Source organism: Mus musculus, chromosome 3 (genome assembly GCF_000001635.26).
Source record: "Mus musculus strain C57BL/6J chromosome 3, GRCm38.p6 C57BL/6J".
NCBI classification, from domain to species: Eukaryota; Metazoa; Chordata; class Mammalia; order Rodentia; family Muridae; genus Mus; species Mus musculus.
Genome location: NC_000069.6, coordinates 89,636,144 through 89,660,585, shown reverse-complemented (window position 1 = coordinate 89,660,585; position 24,442 = coordinate 89,636,144). Strand labels below are relative to the sequence as shown.

At 48.0% G+C, this 24,442-nt stretch overlaps 1 protein-coding gene across 1 annotated transcript in view; it reads right to left on the bottom strand.

Moving 5' to 3' along the window:
• Positions 1-24,442, bottom strand: part of Kcnn3 (potassium intermediate/small conductance calcium-activated channel, subfamily N, member 3) — a 152,331-nt gene that overhangs the window by 11,909 nt on the left and 115,980 nt on the right. The window contains exons 4-5 of the mRNA NM_080466.2: positions 15,003-15,144; positions 8,458-8,568 (exon numbers count right to left, since the gene is read on the bottom strand). Coding sequence (NP_536714.2) covers positions 8,458-8,568; positions 15,003-15,144 — 253 coding nt within the window. The remainder of the gene's footprint in view (positions 1-8,457; positions 8,569-15,002; positions 15,145-24,442) is intronic.

Below are 24,442 nucleotides of genomic sequence, written 5' to 3'. Positions count from 1 at the left end.
GGCACAAAACTGAAATCATCTCAGTGGTGTCTGAGATCAGGGAAGATGCTTAGGTGTGACAGCACAGCTGCCTCCTTCCCGGGGCTGGCTTCCCCAGGCACGGTAGTCACACGGCTCCATACACAACTCTTGTCATCTGTTGACATGGAAACCACTGATATCATCCAGCTCATGACTGAGCTGAGACGTATCAATGGCATCCAGATGGCAGGGGACAAAGTTTTAATCCAAACACAGACATCTTCAGCAATTACTAGCGAGAACAAGAGAAAATACTCCTTATTAAGCACAAGCTAAATGTATTTCTGATTAATGGTCTCCATTTCTGTCAGCTATACACACTGGCACAGGACCCCAGGCCCAGGGCATGGAAGTGAGGAGACCAGACTAGAAGAGATCAAGTGACTTGCCAGATAGGATTTTAATAAAATCAGAGACTACAAATCAGCTTCTGAGACTGACACCAACAGATGGGGCGTTGCTAACATGCTGAGACACGTGGGAAGGCCTAAGAAACACTGCTTTGCAGACTGATAACTTGTATGTATTTCAAAATCTATTACTAAAGCTGGGCTGTATTCTTCATTGGCGTCGATGTGATGTTTTTAAAAGAACATCTAAGTCTTTTCAGAAATGTCTAAGTGACATAAATATTACTTTTTTGTTGTTGTTCAGGAAAAAATCTACTGTGAAATGGTTTTAAGTGGTTACATTGGCCACTCTGCCACTTTCTTGTTTGACAGGGAGCAGGTGGCAGTAAGACGAGGCTGGAGGTAGCCAGTGTCTGGCTACCAAGGGAGGGCAAGCAGATGATGGGCTCTGGGCCTTGGATCTGGTTAGCTAAGTAGGTGGTGGGGAAGGGAGGGCTTTCTCTCAGCAGAATGCTGCTGTTGTCCCTTAAGGGGGTGGGCAATTTGATGTAGGACCTCTTCAGTTTCTGTGGCTGCTCGGCCTTCAAGGGAAGCCTTAAAGACAAGCAGGAGAGGGCAAAGTCTGCCCAAGTGGTTTCAAGGACGGGTAGAGCCCTAGCTATACAGTCCCTTCTTAGGAGTGTGGATAGTGCCACAGAATAGCCAAACTGACAAACCTTTGACAATGCTCTCTGTGTCTTGCTAACAAACATTTGAAATGAGGAAGCCTATAGGCTGTATGCATCATTAAGCAGTTTAGAAGCAAATGCTTAATTATCTTTAATGTGAATGGAAGACATTTTAGGCTAATGCACACACAAACATGCACACACATATGCAGGCACAGGCATATTCACGTGCATATATGCACACACACTATACACACATGCTCAGGTACACAAACACATGCACACAGGCATACAAGCTCATGTACACACATACATGTAAACACAAATACATGCTCAGACACACACACATGCACACACTAAGGCACATACACTCAGGCACACACACTCAGGTACACATACGAATACATACATACATACATACATACATACATACATACATACATACATGCTCAGGCATGCACACATGCACACAAATGCATACATGGGCACAAGCTTGGGTACACATACATACACACATGTACATGCTTGGGCACATACATAGACACACACATTTGTGAGGCACAGCTGATGTGTGGAGGGAATAGCTGGTTTTAGCAAGGCTCCCCCATCCAGGTCTGGCTGACAGCCTCACAAACCCACTATCATGTCGGGCTAACATCATTTTGGTTTTTCATAGCCTCAGCCCATCAGCTTGCCAATAGCAAACAGTCAGTGTGGATTTGAGCACTATATAAATTTTAAAGTATCAGACAGATATTGGTTATTATTATCCCCACTTAAAATAGAAGAAAACAGTTTCAGAAAGAGGATAAAAGGCCAGACTCATACAGAGAGCTAATGGCTAAGTCTAAGCAAGAGTCAGGTCCAAGAGGTGCAAACAATTCCCACATGGTCTGAAGGAAGACAGGTCTGGATCACATCTGAACAAACAGAATCATTTCCTCTTTCCCAGGATCAAGGAATTGAGAAGGACATTGGTTTGGTTTTTGTCTTTCTTTTTTAAGGCATCTGGCCCTCATTCAGCAACATGACAGAATACAGACTTCAAGTCTTGCCTTCAGCCAGCCTAAATGAAAGATCCTGAAGTCATGGTTTGGCCAGGGAGCAGAGCGGAATCACATCATCTTTATGGGTTTGAGAGGGAGGCCCCTGAGCATTCGGGAAAATAATGGTAAACTCAAGCCCTTGCACTGACTGAAATTAATTGCTAGCAAACGGCCTGGCACAAAGCTAAGTTGATCGATATCTGCAACAGAAAAAGCAATAGACTTTTAACTGCACTTGGCTCTCTTGAGTTTCCCTCCATCTCACCTGGTGCCAGGCTCTGAGCATGGTTGAAAAGACAGCACCATTTCAGCCCCTCTTGGGGCCTGCTCAGCCTCCACAGTGTGAGACACCCTTCCCTGATGAAGGCTTAGCTACCTTCTGAGCTCTCCTGATGAACAAAGATACCACACCTAAAAGATGTTCCCAGGATGCAGGGTTGGGAGGGTCAGGGCTTGAGAGGGAAGCAGCGAACTGGCAAGGACCATTCAAGGTTGGCTCTGACTGGTTGGGTTGAGGTGCCACTGAAGATAGCTGGGTGGGATCTTTTATGTGTGAATGGTTAGTTCTCTGGCTTCCAGATGCATAAGAACTGAGGCTGATGGTGTTCACTGAGTCTATAAACTCTCTAATCCCCACATTGCTCTTTTCACTTTAAGTTGTATATTCTATATACCACATGCCATATATCACATGCCATATACTACATACTATATACCATATATTAAATACTTTATACCTTATACCATATGCCATATACCATATACCTTATACTATATACAATGAGACTGTTTTGTTTTGAGACAGAGTCTTACCACACAATCATGGAAGTTCTGGATCTTGATATGTAGACCAGGTTGACCTCAAACTCACAGAGATCCACCTGCCTCTGCCTTCTGAGCACTGGGATTAAACAAGCACACTACCTTTCCTGGCTAGGAAGGACAGACTCTGCACATTAGTGGGACTAGGGAAGAACCAAGTCTGAGGAAAATCTCCCAAATAACTGTGAGTTAACTGCTGTGCCAAGCTTTGCAGAGCACGACTGTCTGCATCGTTTCATGGATTAACCTCCAGGTAAAGGTGGTAAGTGGGTGGATCCTCCATGGATCTATTGCTGAGCTACCTGAGACTCTCGTCCTCTCTCCATTTGAAGGATAGTTAATAAATACTAACGAGGACCTATGATGAGCCAGACACTGTTCTAGAAAGGGAGAGGACAGAGTTCAACAAATCAATAATGTTATCTTTAAAAACAAAAAAACCTGGTCTCACTCTGTTGTCTAGACCAACCTTGAACTCACTATTAGCCCAGATTGACTTCAAACACAAAATCCTTCTGTGGCAGCTTTTGGGGATTACAGTGCATGCTACCACTCTTGGTGAACCGATGCCATTGCTGCTGTCACAGAATTTGTAATCTTTGGGTGAGAAAGTACGAAGTTAAAAACCACAGTATCAGATTCTAAGAGCTTCAAAGAAAATTAGAGCAGGCAGAGGGTTAGGGTCTTGCAAGTGTCATTCATCTTGGAGACGGGCTTCTGTGTTGATTAGATGAGAGCACAGGTAGACTGTTCAGCATTCTATTTACCACCCATGGTGTGTTTCAAGGCACAGTTACTTTGGTGTTGTTTTTGTAAACATATATTTCTCATTACATTTATCTGTTTATTATGGGATGGTATATGCATCCCAGTGTATGGGTAGAAGTTAGAGGATACCGTTCAAGAGTCAATTCTTTCCTTCTTCCATGTGGGTCCCAGGGCTCATTACACTTAGGTCAACAGGCTTGGCGGGAAGAGCCTTTTCCCACCGAGCCATCTCGTAGACCTACGAAAAGTTATTGATAGCACTTTTCCAATTCATGTCAGCTTCTTCTCATGGCCCTAGCCTCCCCGAGAGAAGAAAGTATGCAGAAGGACACGTGTCTGTTCCCTGCATTCTTGACCACAGCATCCCATGCGACAGGCTGCTCTGGCCACCTCTCCGCCGAGGGAGCAGTGTCCTTCTTGGTTGGAGAGGGCAAAGAGGGAATCCAGAGCAGCCTGGCAGCCATGAGTCACCATCTCAACAGTCAATAGGTGGAGTCCAATGAGCAGGGATGAGGAACATCATGGAGGGAGACCGTGAATGGAGGCAGCCTGTCTCCAGAGCTTGGTTGGAGGTGTCTGTTGTAAACAGCAGTGCGCCCTCCCCTCCTGCCAGCCATTCTCTCCTCATTTTCCTCCAGGGACAATTTCCTAAGACCCTCTCTCATCGACCTGCTTTGCCTCCCCTCTTCCTTCCTCCATCATAACCCACGCTCACTGCCTCACCTGCAAGGGGCTTGCTTCATCAACATTCTTGTCAGGACTTTGGAATGGGGAGAGGAGCAGAAAGGAGATGTAGTCTGTGGTTCAGGGTTGGAGTTTGAGCTCTATCCATAGCAACTCGGTGATGAATGGCAGGTTACTCACCGTGCTATTGATGTAACACTGGGCTATTGGAGTCAAGCTGGCTCTTTCGTCTTGCAGGCCTGGGACCTTAACCATCATGCAAAGCTCAAGGAACTAACCATGCTGGGTAGTGACTGGGGTGCTAATGCTTCCTGTGTGCAAACCAGATCCTCCACAGGCACCAACTAGGTGCACGTGTTGGGCATCCACCCCCTCCCCCTCTCTGGACTTGAGTATTCATATCTGGTTTGGACCAGCTCATCCCCAGGATCTTTCCTGTTTGTTTCTATGCTTTTCTATTATTGTGGGGGAAAGAAACACTGTGCCCAGTCTCTCTGGGTCACAGCCTTTGTGGGGAATGTCATTTGCAATCCTTTTCTGGGAGAATTAGCATATCTAGTCCTGGCATGCTTGATTACCTAATGAAACGCTTCTTCTGGGGACCTACTCATGAGCCATGCCAGCCATGGGCCATCCACCTAGAGGTCCTTAGCCAGCCTTCCATGTCTGCATAACAGCCACTGCCATTATGTCCCCTATAAAACACCCCTGCTAAGATTAAGTCTTTGAATAAGCCTGCTGGAAACATTTTCCCTCAAGCCTTTGACATTTTCTAAGAGTTCAGGTTTTATTTAGGACTGTTCAGTAGGTTCTCGGGCTGCCTGAGGTTTTTTGAATGTGTATGTTCAGGGTGGAATCAGGTCTAGGGGGATGAAAAGGGATGACTGGGAAGACCACGAGCAGATGCAGGATAATTAGGTCTATGGCAAGAAAACCCAGGTGGAGGGTGCTTTAAGGATGGGGCAGGAGGAGCCTTGGAGAGATCATCACATGTAAACAACTGAGTGAGGGGCGGGGCCCTGAGCACTGCTAGGTACAGACTAGCTTGAACTGGCACTGTCTTTGGGCCTGGACTGTGAAGGGACAGTGACGTATGTAAGCAGCCCTGGAGAGTCAGGAGCCTAAAGTAGTTCAGGGCTGCTGGGTTTGGCTTTATGCACTGACTTCATGGGAAATGTGGTTCGATGAGATCATGGGGTCGAGGAACCCTTCTGCAAGGAGAGAGAGGCCACCCCAGCCAACAGCACACACTTATCAAATTGATTGGAGAGCCTACCACAGGTCTGAGTGGGGAGTCGGTGGGATACACGGGTCATCTCTCGATCATGCACAGCGTTGCTATGTGTCACTTCCTTAGACATTATTGAGTAGTCCAGGGCTGGCAATAAGTTATAATTATAGATTAACAGTGGCAGTGACTGCGAAGTCAGTGTGGGAAGCTGTGATCCCACCAAGTACAGAAGTGACGTTGCCACCAAGGTTGACAAGTTATTCAGGTGAAAGGAGACATGCCAGGAGTTTGGGAAAGTCAGGAGTCCATTTCCATTGCTACCAGGCTGCCTCCGTTCTCCACAAGTAAACACAAGCCAACAGCCGGTGCTACCTGGAAGGACTGGGTGGAAGCTAGACAGGCCGGATGAATTAATGTCAGAATGACTCCCATTTGTGTGATTCACAGACTACAATTCATGTTTTCTTTCTGCTTAGATATTCAAGGGATTAATATTGCCTGTTCTTGCAAGGATCTGCTTTCATCAGGGAAGCCACTAATCGTCTACTACCAACTCCTTCCACGCTGGACCCTGCTCTGAGAATTCACTGGAGTCTTGGGAACAGCCTTTGACCTGTGAGTCACCTTAACTGGATGCATGGGCTATATGGAAAGGGCAAAGAACAGGCTTCCCTAGTGGTCACAGAGGTCGGAGCCAGCTTCAGTTCAGACAAGGATGCCCAGAAGGTCCTTTGTAACATTTCTGTCATGCCAGCTGTCAATCTCCCTCTGTGAGAATCATTCCTTTTGTGTTTATTTCCCTGGGAAAAGATATAAGATATTACCGGGACATTTCAGCAGATTTGAGTGTTCGGAGAAAAGTGAGATGTTATTGAATTAAGTAGGCACCTCACATCACAGGCAAGCAATAAATATCCATGGATTTGATTTTCAGCCCTATTCCTCCAAAAGTAAGTGGCCTTGAAGAGGATTTTAGTGAATTATTTTTGAAAGATTGAAATTAACAACCACAACCTCATCTCCTTCTACAATTATAGTGCGGGGTATGTGTGTGTGTGTGCTAATTTCCCTAGCCCCTGAGAGAGCGGGCTTTCCTCATTTTATTTTCCTCTTGTATCTGATTTACTGGGTGGAAAAGGGGTAGGACAAAGGAATAGAAAGAAAATACAAAGTATACTCTTGGCTCTAAAACGCCACGGGAGCAAACAGGGAATGTTACTGTTTCTGTTCTTGGCAAACAGCCTCAGAAAAGATCTGGGAGACAAACCCCTCTCCCCTTGCCCGTGGGGTTTCAAAGCAGTGAGCTGAGTAGACTCCGGATGACACTTGCATTTTCGACTGCCCATACCCTAGCCTTCCCCTCCATGCTGAGGCTGACTGAGGCTGGCTTAGAGAGGAGGTTGAGGCTGAGGCTGAGGCTGAGGCTGAGGCTGAGGCTGTCCTCCTAGCATTTGGTATGGTTGCTGCAGGGTGACAGTGTCACATACTGTCATGCCTGAGCTCTGTTTTCTTTTGTTTGGCTGGTGGCTCGGGGCCATGATGCTCCTTGTGGTCTGTATGCCAATGATATGTCAAGATTTGCTTGTACAGGTTCCTTTTTTATATCTGTGGCAGCTCTTTAAAGAAACCCCCAATCAAAGACCCAACAATCAAACGCCATAAATAATTCTGCTGAGGCGCTGAGAGGCCTTGGCAACCGCAAACTCTGTGCTGGCTTCCCCGAGGGCCCGCCTGCTCCTTCCCAGTCTCTTTTTGTTCTGTCTTCCCGCCTGTCTCTATTTCTAACACATTTTTTATGGCTTTGAAACGTTAATCACAGAAGAGTTTCTCTAGTACTCAAATCCCCAACTAAGACTGTGGGGTTTGCTGGTAGATTCATGTCACCTTGAAGCGTTTCTCTGGGGATCAATGCCCAGTTAGCGCCCAGAGTCCTGGTTCTTCCTCTAGAGAAGATCAGCCACCCAGGAGGGCATACATCTGACCTTCCTTCAGGCTCCCATTTGTTTCCAGAGTCTCGCTTGAAAACCGTCCTTAAAGAAATAGCTCCTACCTAGTTTGTTGGGCCTGTTGTTGTCCTGGAAGCCTTATTCTTTTCTGTTCTTAGAGGAGCTTATTAATTTTTTTTTTAAAGACAGGAGTTGCTAGATGGCCCAGGCTGGCTTCATATTTATGGCAATCCTCCTGCTTTAGCCTTTTGCGTTCTGGGATCACTGTGCCTGGCTGAAATGAGCTTCCTTCTCTCTGACAATTCAGTGGGGGAATCTGAGCAGCAGCTAATCACCCCATCCCTGCACTTTGAGTTTATCCTCTTCCTAAGCTGAGTTCATAAGGATGCAAGTGAGAGCCATTATCCAGACAGCCCAAAAGGGGAAAACGGATGGTGGCGTTTTGGTGAGCAACAATATTTGGGAATGTGGGCTCTACTGGAATAATCTCTTTAAATGACTTTTTAAAGGGATTGGATTTAGGTACAACTCCAGTATAATTTTAAGGCTCTCTACTGGCCTTAATGAGAATCATGAAAATATTTGAGCATAGTCAAAAATATAGCATCATCCTGTGTGGTTGATTTGACCCCATCAGGCAGGGAGGCGAGACGGCTTCTATCACTGTGTGCTATTGATCTAATTATCAGGAAAATTATCTGGTTGCTGGAAGCATGTGGTGACTCACCTGGTTTGTTGAGATTCATGCACTCAGTAGGGGCATTGGGTAGTGCATCAGTAGGGGCTGTGCGCCTGAGCTGCATGCTCCTAACCTGCACTCAAAGGAGCATTGCTAAGCCACACCCGGTGTCTGATCTTTTTCTGATCAGCTCCCACTTCGGCTGTGGACCTGCATGAAGGCATGGGTGTGAGGTGGCTTACCCGTTTGGTGAGCTGAGTGTCCATCATGAAGTTGTGCACATGCTTCTCTGCTTTGGTGAGTTCGAGCTTTCGGGCAACCACAGCTACCACAAGGGCAGTGCAGCCTGCACCCTGCCAGAGGACGTCAGAGGGTCCCAGGAGAGAAAACACACAGTTAGGAGGTAAAACACAAGACTTGGTGTGCCCCAGGCTTAGTGTTGGCATTTCAAGGGAATGGTATAAGACTTTGAGTCTCTAATTGGTCAAGACATGCCATAAAGCTTGTCAAAACCTGCTTGCGCCCCAATAGCCCCATGAAAGAGGGGGTCTGCAATGCTTCTTGCCTTGTGACCCTGGCTGACCTGTGGGAGTTGATTCTTCAAGTTCTCAGTGCTGTGTGGCTAGAATGAGCCTTCCCGGAGGGAAACCCTAGGGTAATCAGGCCCCTTGCAGTGTGGCAAGTGACAGACAGTCCAGCACCTGGAGGCCACGTCTGCTTTGTCTCATTCGTCCCAAGCTCACATCCACAGGCCCAGGGGGAAAACCCATGTGCAGACTGCAGTGTGTAGCCCACACCGGGCAGTTGAGAGAGTCCCGAGAACAGCCAAATGAAGAGCAGATAACTTTTCCCCAAAGATGAATATGGCCATCTTTGGGTATATGGCCATCTTTGGGATGAGTATCTCCCAGGGGGATACTTGGATAGGCACTGACTGCTGTGCCTGCCCTGTGTGTGGGTCTTTCTTCTTGAGGCTCTAGGCTGTGACTCAGCACAGGCTTTCAGAAGGAGCCTCAAGTACATTTTAAAGGGGACAACACTTCTGCCGACAGCCAGGATTTAAGTGACCCAGTAGAACACTCTCAGCCCTTCCAGAATCATGTTCTCAGTCTGCTCAGGTAGCTCCCATCTCCCAACTCCCTCAGGGGAACACAGAGGAGGAGCAAAGCAGCAGGCCTGAGCTGAGCCACAGAAAAGCAGGCTGCCTTTCCTGCCTAGTCCTTCAGCTATCCACCCAACTGTCATTGTCGGAGCAGGGAGCAAGGTCAAGAAAGCAGTGTACGCCTATGTTTAGAAACACTCCTTGGTGCTGCTTGGTGGCCTGCGAGTCCTGAGGGAGGGAGACAGAATCCCTTCACCTGGTTCTCTAGTGGCCCATGGAAGCCATCCCTGGCCTCTCCTCACAGACCACTGCTCTCTGAGTATGGTGCCATCCTGATCACCAACTTTGGAGAAAGGTAGAGGACTTAGGAATTCTAGCAACCAGTCCCCATGCCACAAAGCCCAGCATGGAGCCCAGATTAGCAGTTTGAGATGCTGGGATGAAGGAATCTACCAGCAACAGTTTTGGCTTCCTGGGTTTTATACTACATGTGAGAAATGAGGAGAATATTTCTCAGAAATGCTACAATCTATAGCCAACTTGGGGCAAATGTATTTCACACACCCCCTTCTCTGTGATGAAGGCCATCCTGTGTGGGATGCTGATGTGGAAAGTGGCACTGCCTCTCCCCAGCTTTCCACACGGATCCCATTAACACAGCAGAAGGACGCTCTGCCCATTCGGCCACCTAATCCGAGGGCAGAGCCCAGTCTGTGAACTTTTCTTTTCTGGCCTCATTTCCCCTGTCCATTTGGGGATGGCTGCATTTTCTTGGCATCTGGGACTTGCTGGAGACTTGGTGCCCAATTTTTAGAGGATATGGGCAATTGGACAGCTCAGTCTATAGCTGTAATCAATTTAACCAGCCTGTCAAAAGCAAAAATAGCTTAAAAGAAACTGTCCTGGAGGGAGGATACCCCACCCCCAAGCAAAGCCAGCGCCATCCATCTCCTTTGTATAGAACATCCAGAAAGAAGGATGTGTCCTAGCATTAAAAATGGACATCAGAGGGAGAGGGTTCTCCCCAGGCTCTCCTGGGTCCAGAAATAATTCCACTTAAATCACCCCGGAAAGCCGGGTGTGACATCTGAAGAGCGAGTCACCCTTCTGCTATATGGATCTTGGGAACATCATCAAAACAATTGGTCATGCCCCAATTGCTGGGGTCTAGACGGGAGCCCTGCAGCTCCAGCCCTGGCCCACAGCTTAGCTGGCTGACGCTGTGACTACAGTGGACTGCCAATGCGAAGGGCAGTGCTTAACTAAGGAAATACCCATCTTACATGAGAAGGATACTTTGGGGGTTGAGGGGGCAGCATGGAGGCAAGAAAGTAGACTAAATCCCAGAGCCCGGTTTCTATTCAGCCTAAAAATGTAAACATTCCCTCAGAGATACCCTTCTGAGGATGCTACCTTCTTCACGCCATTCCCACTTCAGTGGGTATGCACAATCTTAATGAGAAATTTGTTAGATTTAATTATCTGTGTGCATGTGTATGTATACGGGTGCAAACATGGGGGTCAGAGAACAACAGAAGAGAAGCCAGTTCTTTCCTTGTACCTATGGGTCCTGGGGATTGAGCTCAGGGTATCCGGCTTGGCAGTATGCCGTTAGCCAATGTGCCGTCTTGCCAGCCTTCACCCTTTGCTTTCTTTTAGATAATTCAATGACTGGATGTAATTAGGGAGATCACGGATGATGATGCCAGAGCTATTAATGTGTATAAGAGGCAACTCTGTGAATGTGGTATCAAGCAGCAACAACCCCCAGAAAATGGTGTGAGGTGTTTACAGCCCAGGCTGCTGGTCCTCTCGAGGATGACTGAGAAGATGGGGGAGCAGGGGAAATGGAGAATGAGATAGAAAACAACTTGGCCATATTCTAATCAGCACTAATCAGAAAACAGAAGGAGAAAGCCAGGGATAAGAAACAACGAAACAACCAAACAACAGTTGGGTGTGAGAAGGAAGAGTGAAGAGCCAGGGTTAGAGCGAATGCTCCATCTGAGGTCTTTAGAGGACACCCAGGAAGTGCCATGAGGCCCCCTTCCCAATGGCCAGCCTGTCTATCCCTATGGGTTTGATGGTGACCACTCTGTGTTCCCTTGGAAATGTCTTGTATCTGAGAGTGACCCCAGGGTTGTATTAGCCACCCGGGCGCATTAGTGAGATTCAGCCGTTGTGCAGCTTGCTCTAATGGATGGACTCTCAGGGACCTGCTTAAGTGCAGCATGTGAGCTCATGCTGTCCTTGTGTGGAAACGCAGTGATGGTGGCCGGTGGACAGAGGGAGACAGAGGGGGACAGAGGGGCATGAGGAGGGGGGGTGATGGGATAGGAAAGATGACAGCTGCTGGAGTGACTTCTGTGGGGTTAAAATGGGGAGCAAATCTGTGACTCAGCCTCTTGACTTTAGATGCTAAGACCTGACTCCCTTGACATTGATGGGAATCTTCAGTCCATTCCACCCAAGTCTTCTTTGCAAAGAGCGGGGCAGGACCTGCCTCCAACAAAGTCAGACTGCCCAAGGTACACAGGTAAGCAGAGGCTACAGACTGCCCAGAGAAGGGGTTTCTAAAGGGGTGAACATGTCTAAGTCGTCACCCAAATCTGGACACCAACCGCTCCACACCATGCCTCCCACTTCCCGTTTCCAAGAAAAATGTCCAGCTGGAAAATCTTAGATGTTGGAAAAACAAGTATCCCGAGGGGGAAAAGTATGAGGTGTTCTTAACTAAAGAGGCATAAAAGGAGATAAAACATAAATGAACGTGACACATGGAAGAAGGCAGCCAGGAACATTTACGGTCGCCTCGGGGCTGCAATAGATTCTGTGGGACAGCCAAAATATCATCAGCAGCTCTGAAACCCCAGCGGTTGAGGAGAGCTGCATGGGACAGGACACTAAGCAGATGTCTTCCTGAGACCATCTGTGCTGCCCCCAAGGTCACTCGGTTTGTGTCACCTCTTCTTCATCAGCTCAAGAGGCATCTCTCGAGACCCGGTTGGGGAAAGCTCACTGTTCCACTGGATGGATGGCTACAAGGCCTGTTTGTCTACAACCCGCATCAGGGTGACAGAGAGCATCCAAATCTGGGACACAGAGAGAGCCACTGACATGAAGTTACCACCAGAAAGTCTCTGGGGGGCCCAGAGGCTCTCCCAGATACCCACAGAAGCTAAGCCAAAAGCTTCATTTTCCTTCTGGGTGGTGAATAGTAACTACCTTGTAAAGTATCCTGGAAAATTCCTCATGGGAAGGTGCTGGGGCTCAAGGTAGATTTGCATTAATGAGTGAACTCTCAAGTGCTCCAGGCCTAAGCCAACGGTGTCAAGTTGTCCAGACAGCTATATGCCCTGCCTAATGGTGGATAATTATGCAGTTGCTGGATGCCAAAGGAAAACAATGATTAAGGCCATTTGTAGCAGGCACACAAAATCCTTCCTTTCCCTTCCTGTGCAGCCCTTGCCTTGGCCTAGGTGGTGTCCATGGCAACCAAACAGGAAGCCCTACCTTTAGTCAAGGCCCTTGGAATAATAATCAGGAGATATACATCATGTTGGGGGTGGGCTTAGCAATGTGAGCCCCTAGAAAGGAATGACTCAGCTGGAGTCCTGTTGAATAGGAAAGAGAAAAAGAAAAACAAAAAGCCACCAGGCTTCCAGAGTGAGTGGCATTTAATATGGGTGAAGACATTGACAAAGAACAAAGGGACCGTCCCATGCTGGAGCCTTTGTGGGGAGCTAGGCCTTAGGCAAGCGCTCCCAGGAAAAGCCTGTGTTGGAATTTAAGGAGGGCAGTGTGGCCTCTTGCCTGCTGGCTCTTTCCACCTGAATCTCACCACAAACCACAAGCAACACCGTGGATCCCAGGCAGCCATAGAGGGTGCTGGGGAGGCCAACGCAGACCACTGCCTACGGATAAGCAGTGTCTCAGACCAGGGCCTCCTGTCTTTTTACCAATGCTTTAGAGCCAAAGCCAGGAGATGTGAAACCGGGGAGCCAGGGAAACAGTGGGCCCAGGCAGCTTCTTGGATAGGGCACAGCTCCATTCTGAGAGGAAGAATGGCTGGCATTTAAAAATAACAGAGGCTCTTGCACCTCTTGGCAAGGAGGCTCCTAGTACCCTGCCTGAGAACTAGGGTGGGGCCTGAAGCTCACTCCAAGAGTCTCAGAAGGAAAGCTACAGTCTTCAGGTGGCATTTAACTCCTTTCTGGTAGGAAGACTCTGCCTGGTTTCCTGGTGACTGTTGGCGCTGTGCCAGACAGACTCCTACTGAACGATGGGAGGTGTTTGTTCTAAAGCCTTGCACTTACTGTGATTTATCCCAGCCTGGCACTATGCCCTTGTCACTACCGGCTGTTTCAAGGCTGCTTGCTCACATGGGCCCGCTCTGCTTGGGAGCTGGAAAGAACAGGAGGCTGTGGTCAGCCAGCCACCGCCCTGGGGTCTCCTCTATACCTAGCAGCCGACTGGCTCCTTCGGTAGACACCAGTCACTGCCTCACAGGAAGGCTGTCCTATCTCTTGGGGGCAGTGAGAACGGAGCCCTGAAAGGGGTTTCACAGCAGCTGGGCGGGGTGCAGAGCAAGACAGCACTGAGAGATCTGGGGGTCAGACTGTGGAGAGAGACCTAGAACCAGGCCTCAAACATCCTATCTGTACTGTCACCCCATTATCAGCTTCAATGGCTCCCAGCAGAGCTGTGTGCCCCTCTCTCCAGGATTTTTTTTTCTCTTCTAAGAAACAGGTCTCCCTGGGCTAAAAAGGAAGTCTGTCATTGATTCTAAGACTCCACATAGGACATCATAGTAGACACTCCCTATCCTACCCCTAAAATATCCCCCAATCCTGATTGCTTCAAATGTGGGGCTAGCTTGAATACAGTACTCACTCTTTACCCAAAATGTTCACATCAGTTATATCTTGGGGCCCACAAGTCAGTGAGGAGGCCAGTTGAGTATCTAGCTATACCCAAAGATTGTAGGCTCCACAGGTGACCGCTGAGTGACTGGCCCAGGGGCCAAAGTGAAGGGATAGTGAAAAGTTGGGCCCTGTGTCTTACTTGCACACCACATCCCTCCCATATGCCGCACACGGCCCAGCGAAAGGTAGGAACACGTGTGTCCCAGCTCCCTGGAGCCTGAGGCATTTGGCTGAGGGTGGGAAGAAGCAGACCTTGGTGCTGGGTGCCTGCAGACCTGTTGGTCTTACCAGATACCCATGCTGGAAAGCATTTGTCACTCAGAGCCAGCGATCCAATGTGCAAGCGTGGAAGACAAAGCCTGGGAAAGCCAAGAGTTGTCCCAGAGCCATGTGGACAAACCAGAACTCAAGCCAGCAAGCCAAGCCCATTCAGGACCCAGGGCCCTTCAGGCCAGCTCAATGGTCTATTTCTGAGCTCCAGCTAAACCTGATCAGAACTGGTGCTGAGGTCTATGGAATCCAGGACACAGAAAGGAGCATGGCAGATGATAAGCCTGAGGTTCCCCAGTGGTGAGCAGAGGGTCAGAGCGACAGCCAACTCCAGCTGGTGGGCTCTGGAAACTAGATTTGCACAACTCACACTTGCCTCTCGACTTGCACAGGGGAGGCATGAGTGCCTAGTGACCAGCACCCCTCCCCCTCCCCCTCCCCAGGAAGGCCCCTCTGGGAGGGCAGGACCATGGGCAGAGGCGGTACTCACCATGATGCCGGTGAGAAGACAGACACCTTTCCCACAGTATGTGTGGGGCACCATGTCCCCATAGCCAATGGAAAGGAACGTGATGGAGATGAGCCACATGGCACCCAGAAAGTTACTAGTTACATCCTGCTGATCATGGTACCTGCCGAGGGAAGACGGGAGTTAGTCTGTGAAACTCCTATTCCTGGGAACAGAGACTGTGGAACAGTCTAGGGGGGTGGGGTGGGGTACTGAGGAACACACAGTGGTGTCAGTGAGACACCTTTCTTTAGGCCTTCCCGAAGGTGCTGGCTGCATCAGAGCCCATCCAGGTCCTGCCTGCCTGCAGTCGCTGAGTCCCAAAGGCAAAAATGTTTTGTCACGATCTGTGATGCGTTGTAGACTTCCTTTTGCTGTTGGTAGGACAGCTTCAGCTGAGGTCATGCATGCATAATATTCTAATTTTCTTTCTAAATCGACCGTCTATATGATTAATCTGAAATCACAGACTCCTGGACAAGATCAATCTCTCTCTCTCTCTCTCTCTCTCTCTCTCTCTCTCTCTCTCTCTCTCTCTCTCAGGACTGGTATCTCCTGTGTATGTAGAAGGAAGCCATTGTAGCTTGGGTCTCTCTCTTGAAACCGACCTCACAGGTGGGGGAACGCGGAAGTGTTCACAAAGGCTCAGCCTCTTTCTGACCCAGACAAACATTAGTGGCAGAACACAGCTAGAACTATCATCTCATTTCCTCTGCCTGGAGGCCATTTCCTCTGTATTTCCTTCCTTTCCTCGGGAGAACCTGGCCCTGGGGCTCTGCTCTGAGGATATACAGACATTTGCAGAGGGCTCTGTAGGAGACACTGGCAGGTGCCTCCTTTTTTTTTTTTTTTTTTTTTCCTGGAATGGATCTCACTCTGTAGCTCTGGCTGGCCTGGAATTTGCTATGGAGATCAGGCTGACCTTGAACTCACAGAGATCCCCTTGCTTCTGCCTCCTTGAGTGCTGGAATCAAAGGCAAGAACCTCCACACTCAGCTTGAAGGTGCCTGGCATTGCTCAAATGTCTTCCCTCCTCAAAAGCCGATGTCCCCAAGATGATAGGAGATGGCCATTTAGAGATGATTAGGCTGTGAAGTATCCTCTCATGAATGAATTGGGAACGTTTTGTTTTATTTTATTTTATTTTATTTTATTATTTACTTATTCCTTAAAAAAAAAAAAAAGACATTCTCATGTGCTGTTAGCCTTGAACTTCTGACCTTCTTCCTCCATCTCACAAGTGACAGGATTACAGGCCCGTGTCCCTTCACCTGACTTAAAAGGGTTTTTGTGTACCAGTCTACTGCTTTGCTCTTGAGCCTTCTAGACATGAGGACATAGTTTCCTTCCCTCTGGAGGATGTGTCAACCAGGTGCCTTCCCAGACGCTAAACTTATTGGTGTTTCGACAATGCCTTGATAAAAGGCATCCTAGTATCCAAAACCATGGGAACTAGCCTTTTCATCTTCGTACGTTACCCAGTCTGTGGTGCTCTGTGACAGTAGCACCGTGGACTGAGGTGGGGGCAGGGCTGCAGTTCTCCAGGAGGTCTTGGGAACCCAAACTCAGCATGCAGGGGAGTGGGGATGGCAAGGAAGGAAGGTCCTTTCTCAAAGGGTCATTTTACTGGGCCAGCGTGAGTGGCATGCAGTGCAATCCTACTTCTGATAAACAGTGGGGAAGAGAGCCAGGGGCAGGGAGATCAAGCCAGCCTGTTTGAGTAAAGGGGGCAGCTCTCTGGGAATGTCGTAACCAAGGAGACTGACACTTGTTAACACACATGGCATACGTAAGGACTGAGCCCGAGCTATACTGAGCTGCAATCTCCATGCACCGAGACTGATACCCCATGAGTGATCACCCAGCACTGCTTCCCCAGACCCACCTTCCTAGTGAGGCATGCAGGGCTATCTGCAAGCACAAGTGTATCTGGAGATGCCCCTGAAGGAAGCAGAAAAGCTGCTAGTCACTGACAAGCACCTAGTTGAGGAACACCAAGGCAGTGCAAAGGATTTTATCTACAGAGCACCTGCTGTCTGGTTATATCTACTGGCGCTGCTCTGAACATAAACACTCTATTTCTTACGGCAGCCTTTCAAGTCCTGACGGGGAAGCGGCTAGACGCACAGAGATGCTGAGTGATTCATAGGAAGCAACTGATGCAAAGCCCATGACTTCTGCTGCTCCACTGGACAGCAGAGAAACAGAAGAGACTGGCACGTGTCCCAGAGAGAAAGTGTCCACGGGAGGCGGTCACCTGTCACCTGGGCTTCTGCAGTGGACACGCAGCTTGGGAGACCAGTGCTCAGAAGAGGCTGGAGGGCCTGGGGTTCTATGGGCAGGTGTTTGCATTTGGCATTAGAGGGCTTGGAGGCAACTCTGGGTTCCCTGGTAGAGGAAGAACAAGCAGGATGCTTGAAAAGATGAGGCACAGCAGCAAGGAAGCTAGGTCTGCAGAGTGCGGAACTGGGGCAAGATGGCCACCACTGCCTACTGCCCTCAAATCCAGTTCCAAATCATCACCATGGCAGTGGCTTTTACTGCTGCCTGTACAAGGGACTGGGTGCCTGGAGCTTCTGGGGACAGTTGAAGATAGTTTTAATCGCCCAGTCATCCAATTCTCAGCCATGCTAGGAGCCTGGCTGGCTTCTTCTTCTAGGTTCATGTGCCCAGGCTGGCGTGTTCTGTTCCCATGGCCATCCTGGAGAGGTTCAGGCTTAGCACCCCACTGTTTCCTCCAGGACCAAGCCAGATCCTGTTCCACTCTCCCACCCTTAGCCCTGCTCTGACAGGTATCTGTCCACTGTCCCACTTGCCTGTCCTTGGTCTGTAGCTCTTTCCTGGATGTTGGGAGGAGACAACAAGCTCTGACTCCCAGGCTCTAGACTACAAAACCAGACTCTGCGATTGGCGGCCTAGCAAGGCTCAGTGGCAGTGGGAAGGACAGACAGACGGACAGAGCCTGCACAATGAGTCGGCAGCACGGAAGCAAACGTTGCAGGGGCACAGCCGGTAGCACACAGCCAGTGCGCCTAGTCAGGAAGAGGATTTTCTGGAGGGGAAGCTTGGGTCCGGTCTAAGAATACTGGGATTCAGTCAGGAGGCATGAGCAACATCTGGGTGTGGTCCGTGCCAGCTGCACTGTGCTCCGTGGCTGTGGACAGGTAATGTAAATCCCTCTGTGACTCAGTTTTCCTATCTGCTAATGGGAAGATTAAAACAAACAAGCAAGCAAGCAAGCAGTGTAAGTCTGTAGCCCACAGTAAGTATTTAGCACATATCAGCAGTGGCTGTACGGGGAAGGGCAGAAACAGAAAAGGTAGGATTTATGACACCAGAGGAAAGGCATAGCAGGGCATTCACAGGACTGCCTTGAAGTTTAGGCTGAAGTGCTTGACCTGGGAACAGAAGAGCCTGCTCCAAGGCCACTGACAAGAAGCTTGCCATCTGAGCGTGCCGAGGTGACAACAGCATACAGAGGTCGGGCCCCAGCAGGAAGCACCTTTGCTGTGCACGCAGAGCAGCAGCACGGCACCGGCACCGGCACCGTAGAGTGTCAGCCCGCTGACTGGGATTAGTATGCGGCAGTGCAGTACTGTGCATGTTGTTGCTTCGTGTGCCTGCAGCACCTCACAGGTCTTTCCTGGCAAACCTTGCAGCTTACATTAGTGTTCTTGAGCGGCTGCCTGGCCTCAGCATCACACCAACCATTTTCACGCTTGTGAACTCTGAGGTGCAGAGATTAGAGATCAAAGGGGGAATTACATACAGGGCAAGCTAGGTATGGTTCACAGCTTTAATCTTAGCACTTAGAATGCAGAGGCAGACAGGTCTCTGTGAGTTGGAGGCTAGACTGGTCTACATAGTGACTTGCAGGACAGCCAGGGCCAGATACAGAGACTTTATCTCAAAAACAAAACAAAACAAAACAAAACAAAACAAAACAAAACAAAACAAAACAAAAAGCAAGCAAGCAAGCCGGGTGTGGTGGTGCACACCTTTAGTCCTAGCACTCAGGAGGCAGAGGCAGGCAGATTTCTGAGTTTGAGGTCAGTCTGCTCTACAAAGTGAGTTCCAGGACAGCCAGAGCTATACAGAGAAACCCTGTTTCAAAAAACAAACAAAAAAAAAAAAAAAAAAAAAAAAAAAAAAAAAAAAAAGCAAGCAAGCATTTAAAGATGATATAAAACTGCTTTTTTAATGATTCTTAAAAATTTTTCTTGTGGGTTTCTTTTTTTCATTCTCTATCTATCTATCTATCTATCTATCTATCTATCTATCTATTTATCTATATATATGCCTAAAATACAAAATAAAATTTTTCCTTGAACATATACATATATAGACAAAAACAGCCTTTGCTGTGTGACAAGGAGAGGATATATCCTGAGAAAGCCACCCATTCACTAGGTGCCCACCACTGCCCCCTCCTCTTGTGGGGTGACAGAGAAGCTGACATTGATTGACCTGGCTCTGCTGCTGGGAGCCACTGCTCTGCTGTGGCAGGAGAGCCGTGATGGAGATGAGACCCACTTGCAACTCACCAACAGGAAGTGATGCAGGAGCAGTCAGCTGGTGATTCAGGGCTGTGGGAGGGAGAGCAGCTCGAAGCCTAGTCAGAGCTTTAAGTGGTTTACACATGTCACACATCCACGTACTAATCTCCTGCTATTTTTTGCAATAAAGAATTTTGGAGAGGAAGTAGTTTCATGTTTTTCTCTAAGGGCTGAGGAAGAAAAGATGGAAGTTTTTCTTTCAATTCAAGAATACTATTATAATTGTTAATTTTTCCCCTCAGGGTGGACCATGGCTCGCTTTCTCTCTCTCTCTCTCTCTCTCTCTCTCTCTCTCTCTCTCTCTCTCTCTCTCTCTCTCTCCTGCTTAATATTACAAAATAAATAAGAGCTAGGAAGGAGTATGGCTGGAGAGATGTCTCATTAAACACCCATGCCCGCCTTTGCTCTGCACATCTCTTACAACTAAGTTTGTAGTCCCTTACTTCTAAAGTAAGCAAGCAACCAGGGACCTCTAGACATCTGAAGAAGGCCCCTAACATTCAAAGACAGGCCAAACTAATCACTTAAAGCAAAGGAAACGGAATCGGGATCGATCGAACAGATCATTCACAGAAAAGAACCATTGGGCAGGGCTAGTCAGACGTGGGAGTGAGGAGGGAATCTATAATTATCATCACAAGGGAGATAAAATAAGATGTCGCACCTGTGAAGCAGGAGCAGAGGGAGGGGAACCTGTAGCCAGGATGTACTGTGTGACAGAAGAGTCTATTTTCAACAAAATAAAAAGAAGGGGCGCTCTGCCGGGGAAAGTCAGTTGGACGGAGCGGGAAGAGAAATCAAGCAGACTCCCAAATGCAGAAAACAGAAAGAACAAAAAGGAACGTGACATACAAGGAAACTGGTAGGTTTGTCTACAGATACAAGTATCAGTTCCAGAGAGAAAGAACTGGTGGGGCGGGGCTGGAGAGGCATCCGGAGAGCTTCTACCAAAGTCCCCCGCACAATGGACAGCGACTGGCTCACAGCGAGGCACATGACTATGTAGGTTTTCAGTGCCACTGAGGAGGAGGAGAGCTGCAGGGTTCCATGAGCAGGAGATAGTAGAAGAGGAGGGGGTGAAAGTCAAATAGAGACATCACTGATTATGACTTTTGACTTCCCCCAGAAACCATGGAACTTAGACAGGCATGGGATACATCTGTCAAAAGTCTAAAGGAAAAACAAGGCTGGAGGGATGGTTCAGTGGTTAGACACACTTGTTGCTCTTGCACAGAACCCAGGTTCAGTTCCTAAAATCCACATGGTGGCTCACAGCCGTTTGTAACTCCAGCTCCTGGGGATCCGATGGCCCTCTTCTGGTCTCCACAGGCATCACATGGTGCATGTCTATCCATGCAGGCAAAAGATTCATACACATAAAATAAAGTCTAGGAGGAAGTCTAAAGGAAAATAATTTCCAAATCAGAATTCTGGTCAGGAGAGACCATCTGTGATGGTTTGAGTGAGAGTGTTCCTTCATGGGCTCAGATATTTGAAGACTTGTACGAAGCTGGTGGAACTGTTTGGGAAGGATTAGGAAGTGTCCTGGATGGTTTTTCTGTCAACTTGCATGCAAGGTGGAGTCATCAGATAGGAGGGAGGAAGCTTCAATTGAGAAAATGCTTCCATGGGATTGGACTGTAATCAAGCCTGTGGGACATCTTCATAATTAGTGATTTATGTGGAAGGGGCCAGCCCATTGTGGGTGTGGCCATCCCAGGCTGGTGGTCCTAGCTCAGTAAGAAAGCAGACTGAGCAAGCCATGTAGAGCAAGCCAGTAAGCAGCACTCCTCCATAGCCTCTGCATCAGCTCCTGCCTCCCAGATCCTGTCCTGTTTGAGTTCCTCTTCTGGCTTCCTTCAGTGATGAACAGTGATGTGGAAGTGTAAACTAAATAAACCCTTTCTTTCCCAAGTTGCTTTGGTCATGGCGTTTCATCACAGTGATAGTAACCCCAACTAAGAGAAGAAGTATGGCCTTGTTGGAGGTGTGTCATTGGGGATGAGGTTTAAGGTTTCAAAGGTTCTTTTCCAGTTAGCACTCCCTGTTCTGTGATTGTGTCTCAAGGCATGCACTCTCAACCATTGCTCCAGTGCTCTGCCTGCCTGCCTGCCTGCCTGCCTGCCTGCCTGCTGCTCTTCTTCCTGCCATATGATTATGGATCTTCTGAAACTGTAAGTCCCAATAAACTCTCATTTCTGTAAGTTCCCTGCCTCATGGTGTCTTACTGCAATGGAAATGTAACAAAGACAGCGCCGAAGCATTAGTTGAGTCTGAACGAGACAGAGTAAAGGGTATTTCCCTATTCACAAGGCTCTAGAACAGCAGCTCTCAACCTGTGGGTATGAGACCCTTATGGGGGATCTCATATTAAATATCTTGCATATGGGATATTTATATCACAGCTCATAACAGTAGCAAAATTACAATTATGAAGTAACAGCAAAATAGTTTTATGGTTGGGGGTCCCCACAATATGAGGACCTGGAGTGAAGGGTGGAAGCATTAGGAAAGTTGGGAACCACCAGTCCGGAAGCTTTGTTTTCCCCAGGGTGCCATGTGAGTGTCTTAGTTAGGGTCACTATTGCTGTGATGAAACACCATGACCCAAAGCACTTGGGAGCGAAAGGGCTCATTTCACTCACAGTTTCATATAACAAGTCAGCGTCAAAAGCAGTGAGGGCAGAAATGCACAAAGGCAGGAACCTGGGGGCAGGAGCTGATGCAGAGGCCATGGAGGAGTGCCGTTGACTGCTTTGCTCATCATGGCTTGCTCAGCCTGCTCTCTTACAGAACCCAGGACCACCAGCCCTGAGGCAGAAACACCCACAGGCTGGGCCCTTCCCATCAATCACAAATTAAGAAAATGCCCTACAGCCAGATCTTATGGAGGTGTTTTCTTAATTAAGATTCCCTCCTCTCAGATAACTTTAGCTTGTGTCAAGTTGACATTAAACTAGACAGCCCAGTGGAGTTGGGCTCTCCAAAGGCCAGGAGAAGGAAGACCAGGGCTAGAGAAATCTGTCCTGCAGAGGAGAAAAGACCAGGGCACCAGTCTGAAGGCTGGAGGCTCTAGGGCCAGTTTTAGGAAGACAATTTTTTAAAAAGGTATAAGAGGCCTGAACTTCTGACAAACGGCAAGGTTGGAGTTAACAAGTGATAAGTACACAGAAACCTAAGCAAATGAAGAAAAGTGATAATTAGCAACTCTAGGGAAGATGAAAGGGCTGCAAGAGAGGGAAAATGATTGGATTTTACCATGGGATCCGACCATGAATAGAGTCAAATTAGTCTTGATTAAGTAACGTAAACACTGATTTTTGATTTAGCCAAAATAATATAGAGTTATTATTTTAAAAAAACAACTGGGAACAGGAAGAGCTGAGGGGATGAGGGGAAAGCAAGGAACGAGATTTCACCTTTCAACGGTTAGTGAACAGACAGTTCTTGAAACCAAAGCCACCAGAAGCGCACACTCCAAGCATGACTTTTAGGGACCTGGAGGAAAGTGCTGAGTTCGTCAGCAGAAGCTTGGGAGTCAGATGCCTCCGGAAACGGATAAGCAGGGAGAGCTAGGGCTGCACAGACATTAGAGTCTCTGCAGGAAGCCTGCAGGAAGATCTGAGGCACATATCTGCAATCTCTGCACACAAGGGTCTGAGGCAGAAGGATTGTAGTGAGTTCAGAGGCTACACAGCAAGATATCATCTCAAAAAAAACCCCTAAAATAGAAATCAAATAATAAATAATCAGATAAATCAGTAAATGTTAAAGGTTTTTGAAGCCATGCATATCAAACATAAAAGCAAACCAAAGGGCTGGGGACATAGCTCAGTTGGTAGAGTGCTTGCTTAGTGTTATGGTTTCAATGAGAATGGACTCCATAGGCTCATAGATCAGAGTGCTTGGTTCTCAGCTGCTAGAACTGTTTGGGGGGAAGGATTAGGAAGTATGGCCCCACTGGAGAAGGAGTGGTACTGGGGGGTGGGCTTTAAGATTTCAAAAGCCCACATCCGGCACAGTCATCCTCTCTCGGCCCCATCTTTCAGACAAGATTTAAGCTGTCTGTTATTCCTCCAGTACCATAGCTACCTGCCTGCTGCCACACTCCCTGCAGTGAGAGGCATGGACTAGTCTTCTGAAACGGTAAGCAAGCCCCCATTAAACAGTATCTTTTATAAGTTGCCTTGGTCATGGTGTCTCTTCACAGCAATAGAACAGTAACCAAGACACCTAACATGTACAAAGCCATGGCCTTAAAACCAGCGCTGATATAACTGAAGTGTGGCACACACCTAGGGTTCCCGGCCCTCAAGGGTCAGAGCAGGAGGATCAAGAGATGAGCTACTTAGCAAGTTCAAGATGAGGTCTGGGATAGAGACCTCATCTCAAAAACAAGCAAACAACAGCAACAACAACAAATTCAGGGAGAAGAAAAAAATACATATAACAATTGCTATGATGTAAAATGCTTAAACTTAACAGGGTTTAAAATCGCAAGGAGCCACCCCTGTGTGTATCTATGAGTTCTGAGATGTTTAATTGACAAGGAAGACCATGAGAACATGGTCTGAACATGAGGGTGCTGCCTCACCAGCTGGGCTCCAGTGGAAGTGAGCTGAGTGCCAGCACAGTGTCTCTGCATCCTGCCTGAGGATACAATGTGATGGTGGTCTCATACCTGATCTCTATGTTTTCCTGGTCATAGTGGACTACATTCCCAAACTGCAAGCCAGAATAAAGCCTTCCCTCTTTAAGTTGCTTTTGCTGGACATTTTGTTGCAGGGATAATTTTTTTAAAAGTAACCAATACATAAAACATAAAAAGAAAATAATAAGCATCTAGAAAGGGGTCCAACCCCAGGC